This window comes from Bactrocera dorsalis, chromosome 2 (genome assembly GCF_023373825.1).
Source record: "Bactrocera dorsalis isolate Fly_Bdor chromosome 2, ASM2337382v1, whole genome shotgun sequence".
Lineage (NCBI taxonomy): Eukaryota > Metazoa > Arthropoda > Insecta > Diptera > Tephritidae > Bactrocera > Bactrocera dorsalis.
Window position 1 is genome coordinate 68,153,208 of NC_064304.1, and position 17,658 is coordinate 68,170,865.

The following is a 17,658-nucleotide window of genomic DNA, read 5'->3' on the forward strand; positions in this document are numbered from 1 at the left end:
GTCACATAAATGAATACAACCTTATTTATAGAGGACTTGTTTTGCTTATTGTACATAAATAAAAACATATGCAGAGGGGGTGTGAATAAGAACCCATAGAAAAACGAGTATTGTGATACATCGAACTTTGTGCGTTTCTGGTTGGTTGCGTGGAATCGTTTTTGAATAGTTGCATTGGCGTTACACATAACTGTGTATGTGTGTTTGCTTCTTCTCGCTGTCGTCAATGTGTCTGAGATTTTGTTTTCGTTAACAGTTCGGCTTCGTTGCTCTTAGTGATATTCGTACAATCGTTTGAATTTCCGCGCACAATGAATGTTAAGAGATAAACGTTGTTTAAACGTGTTGTTGTTAAAATTAAATTTGATATTTCACCGTCGGAGAACAAGTGTAAATTATAATACACAACCAATAAAACAAGTGGATGTTTTTGTTGTCAATAAAATGTATTTTCAATCGAAATAAGCGAAACCGTGTTGTATTAATGTTCAGTTTTCTATTACTGAATTATGCCAAGACCACCGAGAGAATCATATGGCGATCAAAAGCCCCCATATTCATATATTTCCTTAACGGCTATGGCTATTTGGAATTCACCCGAAAAAATGTTACCTCTGAGTGATATTTATAAATTTATAATTGATCGTTTTCCTTATTATCGGAAAAACACACAACGCTGGCAAAACTCCTTACGGCATAACCTCAGTTTTAATGATTGCTTTATAAAGGTTCCTCGAAGACCAGAACGGCCAGGCAAAGGTGCTTACTGGGCTCTTCACCCACAAGCAATTGATATGTTTGAAAATGGTAGCTTACTACGGCGTCGGAAACGCTTCAAACTACACAAACACGATAAGGATTATTTGAAAGAAGAACTAGCTACATGGGCAAATCTTAATCGTTTCTTTTTTACTCCACAAAATACGTCAACATCAGCAGAATTACCATTAATTAATGACTCTTCGCTATATTTAACTAATGTAGCAAATATAGCTAAATTAACACAATGTTCTGTTGGAAACACGCATCCTATCACAAATTTTGCATCTACTGCTATATCATTAGGATATCCACAAGTAACAGTGTCAACAAATAGTGATACAACATTCTCAAATATATTACATAGTTCCCAAGTAATATCATCAATGGATGGATCAACCCTTATTAACAAATCTCGACAAAAACGTTCTTTTACTATTGAAAGTCTAATAACGCCCGATAAACTTGATTCAAAGTCTATAAAAGGCATTAACAGTTACGATAAATCTATTACCGAAAGACTGGAAACAGAAACACTAAAACAGAATAGTGCCACCTTACACAGTCCTATATTCAGTGCTGAAATGAACCATCAACCCCTTCCTCCGCTGCACACGATTACTGCAAGTACCCACATGCCCCTTCTGCATTATAATAGGTCAGAAGCTAATTGTATCAATTTGGATCCTTGCTTAAATTCAACAACAGTTTACGATATTCCGCTGCATCCAATATTAATGATGAAATCTCCGCTTGGAAATTTACAACCGTTATATTTTGCAAATGTTGAAATACCAACAGACCAACACACGTCATCTAATTCACGACAGAGTTCCAGCCTGCGAACTGCATGACATCATTAGTTGTAATCGCCTGTAATTGAAATAAACTGGAGTCATCTTCTTTAGTTCCTAATGGCTGTTATGCACATATGTAATGTATTATTTTTAAAACAATTTTTAATATATTTCGCTCTGTATATAATATTTAATACTAAAAAACCAATCATTAAAAAAACATGATTTTAAGAAACAAATACTCGCTAATTAAAATTTAATTAAAGCATTTCTAGTCTACAAACATATTAGTTATGTGAGTATATTAAAAATTGTAATGTTTCTAATGTTTTTGATACGAAATTCGAATATATTAATTAATCCCATTTTTGAAATAGTAAAATAATTTCTGTCTAAAATACTGATTATTTAGCCGACGGCAAATCAAAATATCAGCATTAACAGGCGTAATTAAAAACTACAGTATTATTTTATGAAGATTAGCAAATATGTTAAATATTGTACATCTTAAAGTTATATTGCGGATTTTGAAAATATAGGCGCCTTTAACGGCTTGTTTAATTCTTCAATATTGTAAAATCTCAGATAAAAATTGACTAAAATTATATACAACACGCGAATATATTCTCATAAATTCAGATAATAAATACTATTAATTTGATTGCTGATTAAATGTTTGCAACGTTTTTTAAATCAGAATAAGAACACTACGTTTCATTAAGAACTGTATTTTAAAATTAGAATTTAAAGTACATCTTTTTTAAAAGTACATATTTTATATAAGTGTATATTTCTTCTGGTGCTGTTTCACTAAATTTTTTAAGGTTCGTAGATTGTCTACCATTAAGTTAACTTTGTCCTTATTATTTATTTATTTTTTATTAGTCCAACTAATTGGGTGAACTTAATATGAATATCAAACTTTCTAAGGATCCGGGAATTTGTACTTTTTTTATTTATAATTAAAAAAATATTAATACATACATATATATTTAGGAGAAAAAATTTATCATTTATAAATACCTCTAAAACTAGATAATTGCTAGCAATTACTTGTTTTACTTAATATTGAAGCGAATAAAATTATTTTTGGTCATACTAACGTAATATGAAAACTTGAAGCAATGAACTCCATCGTTTTCTGAAGTTTCTCCCTAGTAAAAATCCCCACTTTTTGCAAGTTCAAAATTATGTAGAGTCATCATTTTTTCAAATCTTTTCCAGAATAACATTTAAAACATATAAATAGTTATACAAATATCACATAATATAGTGCTGAAAATGTTTGTTAAGCTCTTTTTTCAAGTTAAAATAATTTGTATTTATAAGACTGTCCCTTGAAATTGCTTTTCATTAAGCCCTTCAAATTTTCAGCAAACTTGTAAGTCGTAAAAATTATAAAATTTGCTGTTAACACTTAATGCCTCTTTTTTAAAATCATATATGCTCTTGCGACATGTTGCTACAGAGTATCTTAATTTTGTTAACCTTATGGTTGAATGTATCACCTAAAACAAATCGAGATAGATATGGGGCTATATATACATATAAATGATCAGGATGACGAGCCGAATTGAAATCCAGGTAACTGCCTCTCTGTCCGTCCGTACGTTCAAGCTCTAACTTGCATAAAAATTAAGATATCTTGATGAAATGGTTCTTTGACACCATAAGAAGTTTGCTATTGTAAATAGGCGTCATCGGATCACTGCCATGCCCATCAAAAACCATTATGAAGTATGAATTGTCATAACTAAGAAAATTAAGATAACTCAAATTTGGCAATACAGTGAGATACCTGTGGTTTGAAAACCTTTGAAAAGTGGGCCTGTCCCTGCCCCTAGTAAGTTTAAGGCATATGTAGTATATTTTCCAAGCCGGTTTTCTTAAAAACTCCTAAAAGTGCAATAAATCAATAACAAAATTCGTCAGAGGCGTTAATTTTTACACTTTAGATAGTACGACAAGGCTTTATTGAGCTCAAACTACATGTGGATGAAAATACATATCTCGAGATATATATTTAGTACTCTACCAAATTCGGTATATTACATTCTTCTGACATTCCTGCGTTATAATACAATAATGACTACAAAGAAAGCATCAATTAATATAATGGGATAAAATTTTGCATGAATAATGCCTTTAAAGTTAGCAATTTCATAAGCAAAAAATTTTCAAATCGATCTGAAACTGTTTAAGTTCGAAAATACCGTATATGTGTTTATAGTCGATTTATTACCGAAAATATCGATCAATGTACCAGATTGTCTTATATATCTCGATTCGTTTTAGATGATACATACAACCGTTAGGTAAACAAAACTATTAATCTCGGTAGCAACATGTTGCAAAAATATAAAAACGTATTAAGTTTAATTTTTTTCAACGGCCTAAACTTATAACAGAACTTACTAAGAAGGAGAAGATCGAATTTCAAAGTTTCAATAGCATTTTGTTTTATAATTTTAACCCCATAAACCTCATACCAGTTTCTTGTAACTCCAACTTTCGATGGTTCAGTAGTACTTTAGGAATATACCATATATGTATGTATGTTGCTAAGTAATCACAAACTAAAACATTAACAAGTAAGGAAGAGCTAAATTCGGGGCCCTCTCGTAAGGTACAATTCCGAGGAAATTCTTTCAGGTGTTGGCAAAACTTTACAAGTATATTAAACAACGTTGCGTATAATTCAAAATTCATTATTCTACGATAGGGTGGATCGATTCCGGACTTTTTTCGATTCGGGATTTCTAATAGTGCGGAAAAGTTGCCTTAGTACTTCCTGATTCCAATGCAACTTTTTGTTTTGAGATCGGATTGCATCTTCAACCCCAACTACGGCCTTGAAATTTCGGAAATTCGCCTAAAATCGTGAAATTGTCTACCTAGCGCCTGAAATACGCATCTCATGGCAAAATGTATAAAACAAAAGTTATTTGTCACGTCATTTGCTACCGAAATGGTATCATGGCCGTAGGACGAACCGTTCCCGAGATACGAGCGAAAATGCGGCGCGCCACCGCGCAAGGTGAAAATCGGCTTGCGGCCACACTTCTTGACGTTGATTTCGCCGAGTGCTATCACTCACATTCATTCTCCTACGCCAAAGGACACGTTCGGATAGGTCTCCACACAAATATTTTTTCATCGAGTACCTTCACTCTTGTCGGGGATTTCGCCGAGTTCTATCACTTACATTCATTTCCCTGCGCCATACGACACGTTCGGACTGGTCTCCACATAAATATTTTTTCATCGAGTTCCTTCACTCTTGTCGTTGATTTCGCCGAGTGCTATCACTTATATTCTCTCAACAGAACACAGAACTCAAAATGTCTGTATCTAAATTAAAATTTAGACAGAAATGTCCTGTGTTTGGCATATATCCGTACAATCTCTCTGAGTCCCATTTACCTACTTACCAGGATGTTCTTTTGTGTTATCAGTTTGAAAGATTTCGTATAGGGCGACTCCGAGGCGACAACTATGAACCTAGGAGTAAAGAGGTTAAAGAAATAGTTGCAAAAAAGGTTGAAAATAAAGTAATAAAGTAAAACGTAAAAAAAGTAAGTAGTCGATTTCACTTATAATTTTTTTTTTTTAATTTATTTTAGATATTTTATAATTTTGGTAGCTAGAAATATTAACAGTGATAATTTTTTTTACATTAGAGAAATGATTTTATAGTTTTAGTTAAAAGAAATATTAATCTATACAAACACATTCCTTTTAGTATTTTGTCAAACCTCCTTTGCTTTTTATAACGGTTTTTATACGCTCGGGCATTGAATTTATGAGGTTTTTTTTATTGTTACTGCTCCAATACCGTTATACCATGTTTCTTCGAGAATTCTATCCAACTCTGTTAAATTCTTTGGTCTCTTCTGTGCTACCTGAGCATTCATTATAAACAAAAGGTTCTCAATGGGATTGAGATACGGACTGTTACCTGGCCACTCCAAAGTCGAGACCCCGATTTTTGATAAATAATTCTTCACCTTAAAGAAAAAGGAATAAGTATAAAGTTTGTAATTAAAATTATAGCATTAAACTCTTCTTCTTCTTTACTGGCGTAGACACCGCTTACGCGATTATAGCCGAGTCAACAACAGCGCGCCAATCGTTTCTTCTCTTCGCTACGTGGCGCCAATTGGATATTCCAAGCGAGGCCAGGTCCTTCTCCACTTGGTCCTTCCATCGGAGTGGAGGTCTTCCTCTTCCTCTGCTTCCCGCGGCGGGTACTGCGTCGAATACTTTCAGAGCTGGAGTGTTTTCATCCATCCGGACAACATGACCTAGCCAGCGTAGCCGCTGTCTTTTAATTCGCTGAACTATGTCGATGTCGTCGTATATCTCGTACAGCTCATCGTTCCATCGGATGCGGTATTCGCCGTGGCCAACGCGCAAAGGACCATAAATCTTCATTAAACTCTAGTTGTACAAAAAAATGGATACTTACTATTTGGCACTATGGCAGAGCGCAGAGTCATAATGAAAAATAAGGACATCCGCTTGTGAAACATGGTTTTCAATTGAAGGTATAAAATTTGATTCAATTATCTCCTGATACTTATTCATATTGACGGGTCCTCGTGTTAGGGCTAGTTGCCCAAGGTCATAGTAAAAAAGCAACTCCAAACCATTCGGCTGTTTCCCTGCTTAACAGTTCTTTGAACACATTCGTCCTTGAACCGCTCACCAGTTCGCCTTCTCACGTAGGACATACCGTCGCTGCAGAAAAGGATAAATTTGTACTCATCTGAGAAGATTACATTTCGCCAATCAAGTTGAGTACAATTTTGATGTTCTTTTGCCCATGGTAAACAGGTTTGACGAATTTTTGAGGTTAAAAGTGGTTTTTGGCCGTCCGACAAGCGTTCAAACCAACCTCCTGAAGCCTTCGACGAACAGTTGTTGCGCTAACTTCCATACCAACACCTGCAAATAACTCTACTTTAATGTCCTCAGCAGTTTTGAAGCGATCCCTCAAGCTGATGCCTTCTATAACCCGATCTCCTCCAGAACTTGTCTCCTTCATTGCTCCAGAGCCAGTTTTTCTCTTTTCGAAACTTTTTTAAAATTCTCCGATGGAAGACTTGCTGAAGCCAAATCTATCACTAATTTCACGAATGGTCAGATTTTCTTTACGCAAAATCAAAATATTACCTTTTTGCAATTCGAACATTTTTTTTTTAAATTTGGAATATTTAAGCTTTAACGAAGCAAGAGCACAAAAAAAACTTTGAAACTATTGAAACAAAAACTAAAAGTTGTTATGAAACGGGTACAGAACATAAATTTATGTGAACGAATAAACCTTTCGGTAGAAAATTACACTTGTCGGTTACAATCGTGCTTTAAATAAAAACCGAAAGGTTGTCCGGATTTCACTGTCCGCTACTGTATAGTATATAGTAAATGAAAAACAAGCAATTTAAAATTCATACAGTGAATTCCAATAGCTTTTAGATGATACGTATGGAGACTCTGCTCCGTCCGGGCGGCCGTCAAAAATACGCGAGTTTAACGTAACAACTAACGACTACCATTTGTTCCATGCGATGAAGAACCAAGCCGGCGGCATTTGGAATGGAATCCACAAATTGTCAGAAAGAAGGGGTAAATGTTATAACTACAGAAGGGTTTTTAATTATACTATTATTCGTGTTCTTTTTAAATAAAATGTTGAAGTTTTGAAAAAAACGGGCAGTTATAACCTCCCCATGGAAATTACCATTATTGATATATGTTAGTTATGTTAGTTATGAAATAATTACAATAGGACAATAAAAAACGAAGATAATAAAGATGTCATCTATAGTAATGTAACTTTTATATTTTCGAAATATATTTTGACCTCATGCCGAAAGTCAAAGCCTTGAATGAAGTAAAAGCGGCACAATAATTGCGGGATTATATTTTGATCGTAAGCGTTCGAAGCAAATTTGAATATGAATAGGAAAAACAGTGATTACCACTGACTGTTTTGTTTAATATCACTATCATTTCTTTCAACACGATTTTTGGGTCTGACATCTACATGTTAAATTTTAGTTTCTCCTATGACAAAAATAAAAAAAAAAGTTTTTTTCCGGTTAAAGTTGGCTTTCGTAGAAATTAGAGCAATTTTTCGATTTTTTTCTTACGTTTTAAAGTATTTTTACAATTAACGCAGGCGAAGTGAGGTACCCAATTTTCATTTTGATTACTGACTTTTAGGTTAAAATAGGCTTCATAGGCTTCGCAAAGTTTCAAATTTGTTGGGAAAGCAAATTTTTTACTTCTATCTTTAATAAATTCACCGCAAATAAAACAGAATAAATCAACATCATTTTTACATTGACTTGATGCCATTTTTTAACTGAGTAATACACTAATATTTTTGTTACAGCTATAATAAACAGGTTAACATTCACTACTGTGCCTCTTACAAATAATAAAACTTAAAGAACTAAAGATTAATATTTAAGTGTTTTTCAATGTCTAGAATCAGAATTCAAACATGAGAACAGAAACCCCAAAAAAAATATTTTTTTTGTTGACCGGTGTAAAAAGTGTAAAACTCGCAAAATCATCGAAACTAGAAACTTGACATTACAATATAAAAATAACAATAAAACCCCACTCCAGGGACAGAAAATAACAGTTATATAACAGGTATAATTTTTACTAAAAAAAATTATGAACTAAGGGTCGGATATACATATGTATATGATGTAAAAACAGAAGTTTTTTTTGAAGTCAATACAAATATGTCAAAACTTCTAAAATTTTATTTTTTTATTTTTGCCCACGATATATTTTGATTTCTATTTTTCACTTACATAATAAGAGTTATTTGATAACAGTAATAAATCACTCAATAATCATATAATAATAGTTATGCAATATGGTAGCAAAAATCCATTGAGTTATGTCTAGTGAGAGATAAATTAAAATCATCTTGTAACTAACTAAGAGCACAAAAATTTTACTCAAATTCTTACTTTGCGATCTGAAAGTAATACGAGTACTCATCACACAGCTGTTATTCGTTGATGGAAAATATAAGTTAGCGTCAAAGTATTATTGGCGAAGGCAAGCTTACTCTTCAACTCTTCACAAGAGTTAAATAAAACTCACTGCATAACTGTGAGCAATAAATAACTGTTATTAAATAACTCTTATTAAATTGAACAATTGTAAAGAATGGGTTAGTGACACATTTTTGCGATTTGCAGGAATCAAAGATTCCTTCGGTGCTGACAAAACTGTATATTAAAAAGTTTTGCGAAAGAATTAAACAACCATTGTTCGATGAAATACATGATGATACACGACCAACATTTTCGGCATAAATTTTGCTAGAAAAGCTAAATTCATTATACATACATAAATAACATATGAAAGTTGGGGGTAGTATCAACCCGATTTTAATCAATTTCCGCTAATTACCACTAAGATACCACATACTAAAAAAATTTCCCTGGATTTCATTAAGGTCCCTCTCATACCCACACCAATTACATGAGCCGTACATTCGTGAATCGTGATATTAGTTATATTGGAGCTAGTCAAGTTTTCGAACAATTTCATCCATTTGTGGCACAAAGATATTCAGCCCTATCACGCAATCCATCGTAGAGTGTTTTTTCGGGAAAGTTACGAAACTGCTATCATGCAATTCGAACAGTTCCGAAAGTAAGTTCGAAATTCGTAGAGTTGCGTTCACTGAATTCACTCGGAACGGAAAATTTTTAAGTTTAGCGGAATTTTTGTACGACAGGTTTGTGCTAACGGAGAAATAAATTTCCATATGTGAGAGTCATGATTGCTGCCAGGAAACTGAACATTCACATAACGTATTTTCATTTTATTGTCAGATATCTGCAAAACATTGATTAAGATGTTTGAAATGCGAATTTGTCACCAAACTTGCAATCATGGCATTGATACTAAAGTATCCTTTGCGGTTATAATAGAGAAACTTATCTTTAGTTGGGGCAACGATTTTAATATGTGTCTACACATAAAATCGCGCCTGGAAATCCGTATTTCTGAAAAAATCCTTTTTCGCTTCCCTTTTTTCAACATCACTTAAATCGAGGTTTATCCACTGAGGGCACAACTGGGACTGAAGAAATCCAATACTTCTTTTAAGATGCAACAAAATGTTGACTGAGCCATTGGAATATCGAAGTCTTTAGCCACTCCATCCTGATAGCCTCCTTCAGCTAAAAACCGTAAAACTGAAGACAATCGACGAAGTAAAGATATAGACGACGATCTTGAAGAACTTGCAATTCCTCTAGAACATCGAGGACATACGTAAAGGCCGCCTTATTTAAGCGATAGTTTTTAATAAACCTGTGTTAGAAAAATAATTTTAATAAAATTTAACAATGAATTTTTATGGATTTATGAACTGTACATTGTTTCGTTCACATCGAAAGGGTTACTTCTGTCCCTCAGTGATTTTCGGTGAATTTTTATATCACGCCGACTTCTCTCACGTTCTTCCTCAAGCAACATAAATGAAAACGTTAGCGAATACATATTTTTTGTTCGTAAAATCAATTTGAATATAAACGTTTCCACTTTTATTAATCCTAATTTTTATTTTTTCTTCTACACAGCTGATTTCGAAATGCAAAAATTCAAAATTAAGTCTGGCAACAAAAGTTTCGAATTCACATGAATTCAATGATAGCAAATTGTTCGTATTCGTAGCGGGCATTCGTATTCGTAGCTTTGCTACGATGGATTGCGTGATAGGGCTGATTATTATGTTAACTCAGATGTTGACCGTTACATGCGTTACGGCACGATATTTTCGGTGAAAATTTAACAATAGATACAGAGGACCTTACATTCAGTTTTGGTTGGACTTGAACAATTTTTGCTCATAAGGTGGCATACTATATTTCAAACATATCATTCGTGCACACTTGTATCAAGTAATATATCTAAGCTATCCCCCGACTTCGCCAAGTTCAAATTTTGTTGACATCAGTTGGGAGGGTCTGGTGATTTCACCGAAATCGGGCTGCTGCGCTCATTGTTCAATTTTTACCTCGACTCCTATAAATACGTATCATATTATCTCGAGTGTAAGTTTGTATGTCTATGCAACATGTTATTGAGTTATTGCACTTTTAGTAAATTTAATAATGCCGTTATATGGGAGGTGAATGGGTTATCTTCCGATTTCATCCATTTTTACACAGTCGGTAGGGTGCTTAAGAGATTTGTCCTGAGTGAATTTGGTTATTGTAGCTTAAACAGTTTAGGAGATAACTCTTTCTTCTCTACTGGCGTAGACATCGCTTACGCGATTATAGCCGAGTTAACAACTGCTCGCCAGTCATTTCCTCTTTTCGCTACGTGACGGCAATAAGAGATTCACCTGGTCTTTCTACCAGAGTGGAGGTCTTCCTCTTTCGATATTCGCAGTGGCCAACGCGCAAATGACCATAAATCTTTCGCAGAACCTTTCTCTCGATAACTCGTAACGCTGACTTATTAGATGTTGTCATCGTCCATGCCTCTGCACCATATAGCGGGACGGGAATAATGAGTGACTTATAGAGTTTGGTTTTTGTTCTGCGAGAGAGGACTTTACTTCCTTATTGTCTACTCACTCCAAATTAGTACCTGCTGGCACGAGTTATTCTGCGTTGGAATTCGAGACTGACCTTATTGTAGCTGTTAATGTCGGTTCCAAGATAGACGAAATTATCTACAACTTCAAAGTTATGACTGTTAACAAGGACGTAGGCGCCTAGTCGCAAATTTGAGGGCTGTGTGTTTTATGACATGAGATATTTTGTGTTGCCCTCGTTCACTACCAGACCCATTTGCTTTGCTTCCTTATCCAGTCTGGAGAAAGCAGATCTATCATCAACTTACGCCAGCAGCTGTACACTCTTATAGAAGATTATACCTGCTCAATTAATTTGCGTTTCTTTATATGGCCACTGTAGTGAATACCACAAGGACCTACTCGCCTGGTCCATTCCCTCAAATCGTAATCTTTAATTCGTTTGTCATGTTCGTCATCAAAGTCTGAGTCTTTCATCCGAGACTGATTGTTAGTTAGAAGATAACTATGTTAATTAAATTAGAAGACTGAACTATGCCCACCTTTTTTCAAAATTTTTAGCACAAGTGCTATTGCAATGCCTTGTGCCAAATTACAGTGCTGTATGTTAATATTTAATGGCGTTTTGAGGGAGGTGCGGTAGTGTCCGCTTATGGTCATTTACAAACTTATACTCTGCAAACGAAGAAGTGAATAAAGTTTCATTACAAGATCTTAATTTTTATTAAAGTTGCAGCTTGCACAGAGATACGAACGGATAAACAGATATGCTGTTTCAACTCAGCTCATCATCCTGATCCTTTATATATTTATACATTAGCTTACATCTACCTCGTAAAGTTTTCAGTGATGCAAACAACCGTTAGGTGAACAAAACTATTATACTCTGTAACTACATGTTTTTCTGCCCATTTACTCATAACTTTCGCGGTCTTTGACCCATTCAAGTAATATTTGTACAACCTTATACAACAACGCCCGAGTCACCAACTTCGCCGGACATGGCTCGGTATGGCTTTTTCCTGTTTCTAAAAAATTGAGTTTGAGAAGTGTTTCGACAATTGGAAGAAGCGCTGGTACATAATATCGAATAAGGACTACATTGAAAGCGACAACATAAATGTAAATGAATCTATAATGTTTTTTAGTAAAGAAATTTACATTATTTTGATATCGAGTCATACATTTTAAGCTTGCGCGTCTCAAACATATAGAAGGCTAGCCCTTGGAAACAAGGGTGGTTTAAGAGGATCTAGCCTCACTGGTGTAAGCGATAATGGCTTGAAGCGTAAAATATTTAACGAGTACGATCGGTGTCAAAACTTATTTAAAGATATTAAATGGTCCACCTACAAAGAGTAAAATAGATGATTGCCCCGAACAGAAAAATTCCAAAGTAAATAAATACTCGCTTGCTCTCAACTCGAGGGTTATATACGTATATATTTTTGTACACTGGACCTTCGGATTTTTATTTTTTTAAGAGATATTTCATTACAGTGATTTATTGATCTCAGAATAACACTTACTCGCTTAGTCTTACTTAGCCCTTAAGCAATAAAAGTTAAAGAGTAAGCTCTTCACACTAAGTTATATTTTTTCATTAACGCACAACAAATGAATATTTTTTTCATATCGCAAAGTAAGAATTAAATTGTTAGTAAAAGTTTGCGCTCTTACTTAACATCTAGTTATAAGATAATTTTAATTTATTGTAAACTAAATATAACTCATTGGGCTTTTTGCTACCATAACGCATTTTTATATGGGTTGATAAATGAGAGGGTGTAAATGGAATTGCTTATTGTAAAAGTTTGATATTGATTAACATTTTTTAATAATTGGTAGGTACAAAAGCGAGGTGCGTAAGTAAAGTGCGGTTTACTAAATTTAATTGGAAGTCCGAAACTTGTTTTTATATGGAAAAGTTCACTCAGTTTCTAAAATCTGTAAAAAAATGTTTGAAGGTAATTATATCACCATTTTAATAAATCATGTAAAAACTGAGGACAGTGATGTATAAGAATTTCAGCGAAATAAAAATATAAAAAACTAAGTGCCAAGAAAAATAATAAACTTTTGCGATAAAAACTTTTAAAAGTGAATTGCAAGATACATTACACATGTAACAACGGAAAAGTTACCATTTTGTTTTCTGGACTCCAAGCCATTAAAAATAAATATTAACAGAATACAATGCAGCCAATATAATACATATAAAGACATAAGTTTTTGAAATTAAATTAAAAATAAAAGCCTTACTCTCCAGCGAATCGTTTGTGGTGCATTCCTGCACTAACATGTTTTCTGACGCATGCGCAATATTTCTACAATTATTGGTAAGAGCCTTTAAAAATCTAATCTTCTAATATATCCAAAAGAAAACTTGGTAGCTCTGAAGATACTTTAATGAGGTATTTGTATTTTCTCTTGCACGAATTCAACTCGATAACCTTGTTAACGTACTTTTACTTGTCATTCTTTTGACATGAGACCAGAAGCTAGCAAAGACATTGCGATTCCACAACTTCTTCTTCTTCTTTACTGCCGTAGAAACCGCTTACGCGGTTATAGCTAAGTTAACAACAGCGCGCCAGTCGTTTCTTCAAAATCAGGTTCTTCCAATGGAGTAGAGGCCTTCCTCTTTCTATGCTTTAGCCGCTGGACCATAAATCTTTCGCAGAACTTTTCTCTCGAAAACTCACAACGTCGACTCATGATGTTGACATCGTCCATGCATCTGCACCATATGGCAGGACGGGAGTAATGAGAGTTTTGTTTTTTTTTGTCGAGAGAGGACTTTACTTTTCAATTGTCTACTTAGCCCGAAGTAGCACCTGTTAGTAGGAGATATTTTGCGTTAGATTTCGAGGCTGCCGTTGTTGTAGATGTTAATGCTGGTTCCAAGATAGACGAAATTATCTACGACTTCAAAATGATGACTGTCAACAGTGACGTGAGAGCCAAGTCGCGAATGTGAGGGCCGTTTGTTCGATGACAGGTGATATTTCGTCTTGCCCTCGTTCACTGCCAGACCCATTTGTCTTGCTTCCTGGTCCAGTCTGGAGAAAGCAGAACTAACGGCGGGGGTGTTGAGCCCGACGATATCAATATCATTAGCTTATGCCAGCAGTTGCACACTCTTATAGAAGATTGTACCTTCTCGATTTAGTTCTGCACATCAATCTATTTTCTCCAGAAGTAGGTTAAAGAAGTTATACGACAGAAGGTCGCCTTGTATGAAACCTCGTTTGGTATCAAATGTATCGGATAGGTCCTTTTCGATTTTGACGGAGCTTTTGGTGTTGCTCGACGTCAGTTTACACAAGCGTATTAGTTTTTCGGGGATACCAAATTCAGACATCGCGGCATAAAGACGACTCCTTTTCATGCTGTCAAAGGCAGCTTTGAAATCGACGAAGAGATGATGAGTGTCGATTCTCTTTTAACAGGTGAATATCTGGTCAGATGTTGATGATGCAGGTCTAGAGACACCAATAAAGTCTAATCAATTTGTTGACGGTGGGTTTTGATCTTTCACACAATACTTTCGATTAAACCTTATACGCGATGATGAGGACGCTTATGTTATCCAACGGTAGTTAGCGCAGATTCTGAGGTCTCCCTTCTTGTGGATTGGGCAGAGCACATTTAAATTCCAACCGTTGGGTATGCTTTCGTCCGACAATATTTTACAAAGAAGCTGATGCATGCTCCTTATCAGTTTTTTGCCACCGTGTTGGAATACCTCGGCCAGCAATCCATTGGCACCTCCGCTTTGTTGTTCTTTAGGCGGTTAATTACTGTTTAAATTTCTTCTTGGTCGGGCAATCAGCTCATCGTCACTGATTGGGGAATCGAGTTCGTCTTCTCCCGTGTTATGCTTGCACTGCCATTCAGCAGGCTGGAGGAGTGTTCCCTTAATAATTTTAGTATGCTCTGGGCATTACAAGATCACCTCCTTGGGTTCTACAAGAGTATGCTCCGGTCCTGAATCTTTCTGTTAGTTGCTGCATTTTTTCGAAGAATTTCCAAGTCGATCAGCCTCAACCAATTTGGAAATGTTTTCTTGTGAAAGCTGAATTTACCGACTGTTGTGCCAAAGATACCATCCTTGTCCACCCTGGCGTTAAAGTAGATGTTCATCTTCCGGGGTGAATGCTAGAGTTCGGCGTCGGAGTCTATCTCTCACTACGAATCCCATACCGAATTTGCGTGGCCATAGCCATTGTAGTGAATGCCAAAAATACTACTCGCCTCAGTCCTTGTCCTGTCTATCGCATTTCTTGGACGGCGGTGATGACAGTCTTCAATCTAACGAGGACATCAACCGTGTCCTCAAATCGTAATTCTTTTTTCGTTTTCTATGGTCGTCATCAAAAGGGCGGTCTCTCATCCGAGGCTGATTGTTAGATTCCATTGGATGCCTTTTTAACGTGACGGACCTCAAACCCAGCGCACAACCCTGTGAAGGGGATGCTATCGAGAGGATATCGAGAGGATACTTGGTCAAAGACCGGAAGTCGTGAGCTGCTTGAGTCATATGTAGAAGAATCGTTTCTGGTCACTCCCAAGTGAATGGCGATCAGAGAACTTTCCTCACTTGCGTGAACTTCTACACATGACTCTTTTCTCCAATGATAATGACAAAAACACTTCAATCACGAGTTACGTTATCAAACGATTCTGCCATTCCTACACTATTACAACCTATTAAAATAATATAATTTTTAAGTAGCATAATTTATATAAGTTTTAAGTTATAAAATGTATCATTACAACTTGTATATGCACTATACATTGTATGGTAATATGATATTTGGTTACTCAGCCAAAGGCGCGAGCGAAGACTATTGCTTGCAGTAAGGACAATGTGAAAAATGAGCACTTTAGCACCAATAGCAGTATTACGCCGGATGCGCGTGTGACTGTTTTGTACTTACGAATTATTTATGGTTCAAATTATGGCGCTGATTCCACGAATCGTATTCAACTGTTTTATTTATGTGAAATATTAAAATGTTGAATTGGCTGAGCAGATTCCCGGAATCTGATTTGACTTTAATTATTGAAACTTTATTAATTTATTATGTCTTAACTCCTCGTCCATTAAATTCCAGCATCCTAGTTCGATGGAGTTGAGCAAAATTTTGGTAAATTTTTTTATCCCAATTTCATTAGTGTCTTGGTTAAGGTTTGTTTCTTTATTTATTTTTAGTTTCTTTTGCTTAAGTTTAGTTACAATTACCACAGTTCTCAATCGACTACCGAACAGTAAACACGTTCTTAGTGATTGTTTTTCTCCTATTTCGTTCGCCCTCAACAATTTTGTTCTTTTCAAGTGTCAATTTTATAAGATAGTGACTTTCTCTTAATAATTAAACTTATAATTAATCAATGAATTTTGTGTAATTTAAAAAAAAAAATATTTGTGAATCAATCATGGCCTCCGATCCTGGAGGTGGTGACCAAAACTACTTTGCAATCTTGGGAGCAGAGCCATCACCCAAACGTAAAACTCCAAACCTCAATAACCCACTTGACTTCCCACATTTAAAGAAAAACAACAAAACCCTGAACCTCTCCCTTCCTCTTGTCCCAAATTCGTAATAATTAAAAACAAAGACAGTCAAAAACCTTTAAAATCCATTAACATATTCCTTCTCCAAAAAGTACTAGAATCGATTACTTATGAACCACCGAGTTCTGTCTCATTTACCAGAGACGGAGATCTCCTCATCCTCACCAAAAATAACCAACAAACAAACAAATTCCTCAAAGCAACAAAATTGTCAAACATTTGTGAAATTTTCGTTAATTTACACCCAACACTAAACACGGTGAAAGGCGTTATATATGCAAGCTATCTTGCTGGCCTTACTGAAAACGAAATAGTGGACGGTCTACGCCAACAGGGTGCAACAGAGTGCAAAATAATTACGAAAATTATAGATGGTAAAACTATAAACACCCCTCTTCACATAATCTCCTTTAACGCATATGAATTACCCAAAGAAGTTAATGTCGCTTGGCTTAAAGTTAAAGTTGAACCTTATATTCCATCCCCAATGCAGTGTAAAAACTGCTTTGTTTTGGGCCATACAGCCAAACATTGCAAATCCGATCCGAAGTGTAACGTTTGCTCCTCCTCAACCCATAACACCACTCCATGTAGTAAAGTAGAATGCATTAACTGTAGACAACAACATCGATCAGACCACAAACTATGTCCCACCCTACTTAAAAGGAAAAACATTCTAACATATAAAACACTAAATAAATGTAGTTACAAAGAAGCAACTGAAAAAATAAACAACAAACGCAAATAATACGTCTCACCAACAGAAAATTTAGAAGAAGCAATAAGTAAAAATATCAGAAAACCAATAGAACAAAAAACAAGCAACAGCCAACAATTCCCATCATCTGATACTTCTCTTACTATTAACTATAGCAACAATAACATCAATACTCCTTACCAACAATACACCCAACAATCCAACTACACAACTG

General features: G+C 35.2%; 1 protein-coding gene across 1 annotated transcript in view; it reads left to right on the forward strand.

Moving 5' to 3' along the window:
- The first annotated feature begins 243 nt into the window (after positions 1-243).
- LOC105226328 (fork head domain-containing protein FD4) overlaps positions 244-17,658 on the forward strand; it is a 79,035-nt gene continuing 61,620 nt past the window's right edge. The window contains exon 1 of the mRNA XM_049450162.1: positions 244-5,738. Within this exon, the coding sequence (XP_049306119.1) occupies positions 510-1,613 (1,104 nt within the window). The 5' untranslated portion in view covers positions 244-509 and the 3' untranslated portion in view covers positions 1,614-5,738. The remainder of the gene's footprint in view (positions 5,739-17,658) is intronic.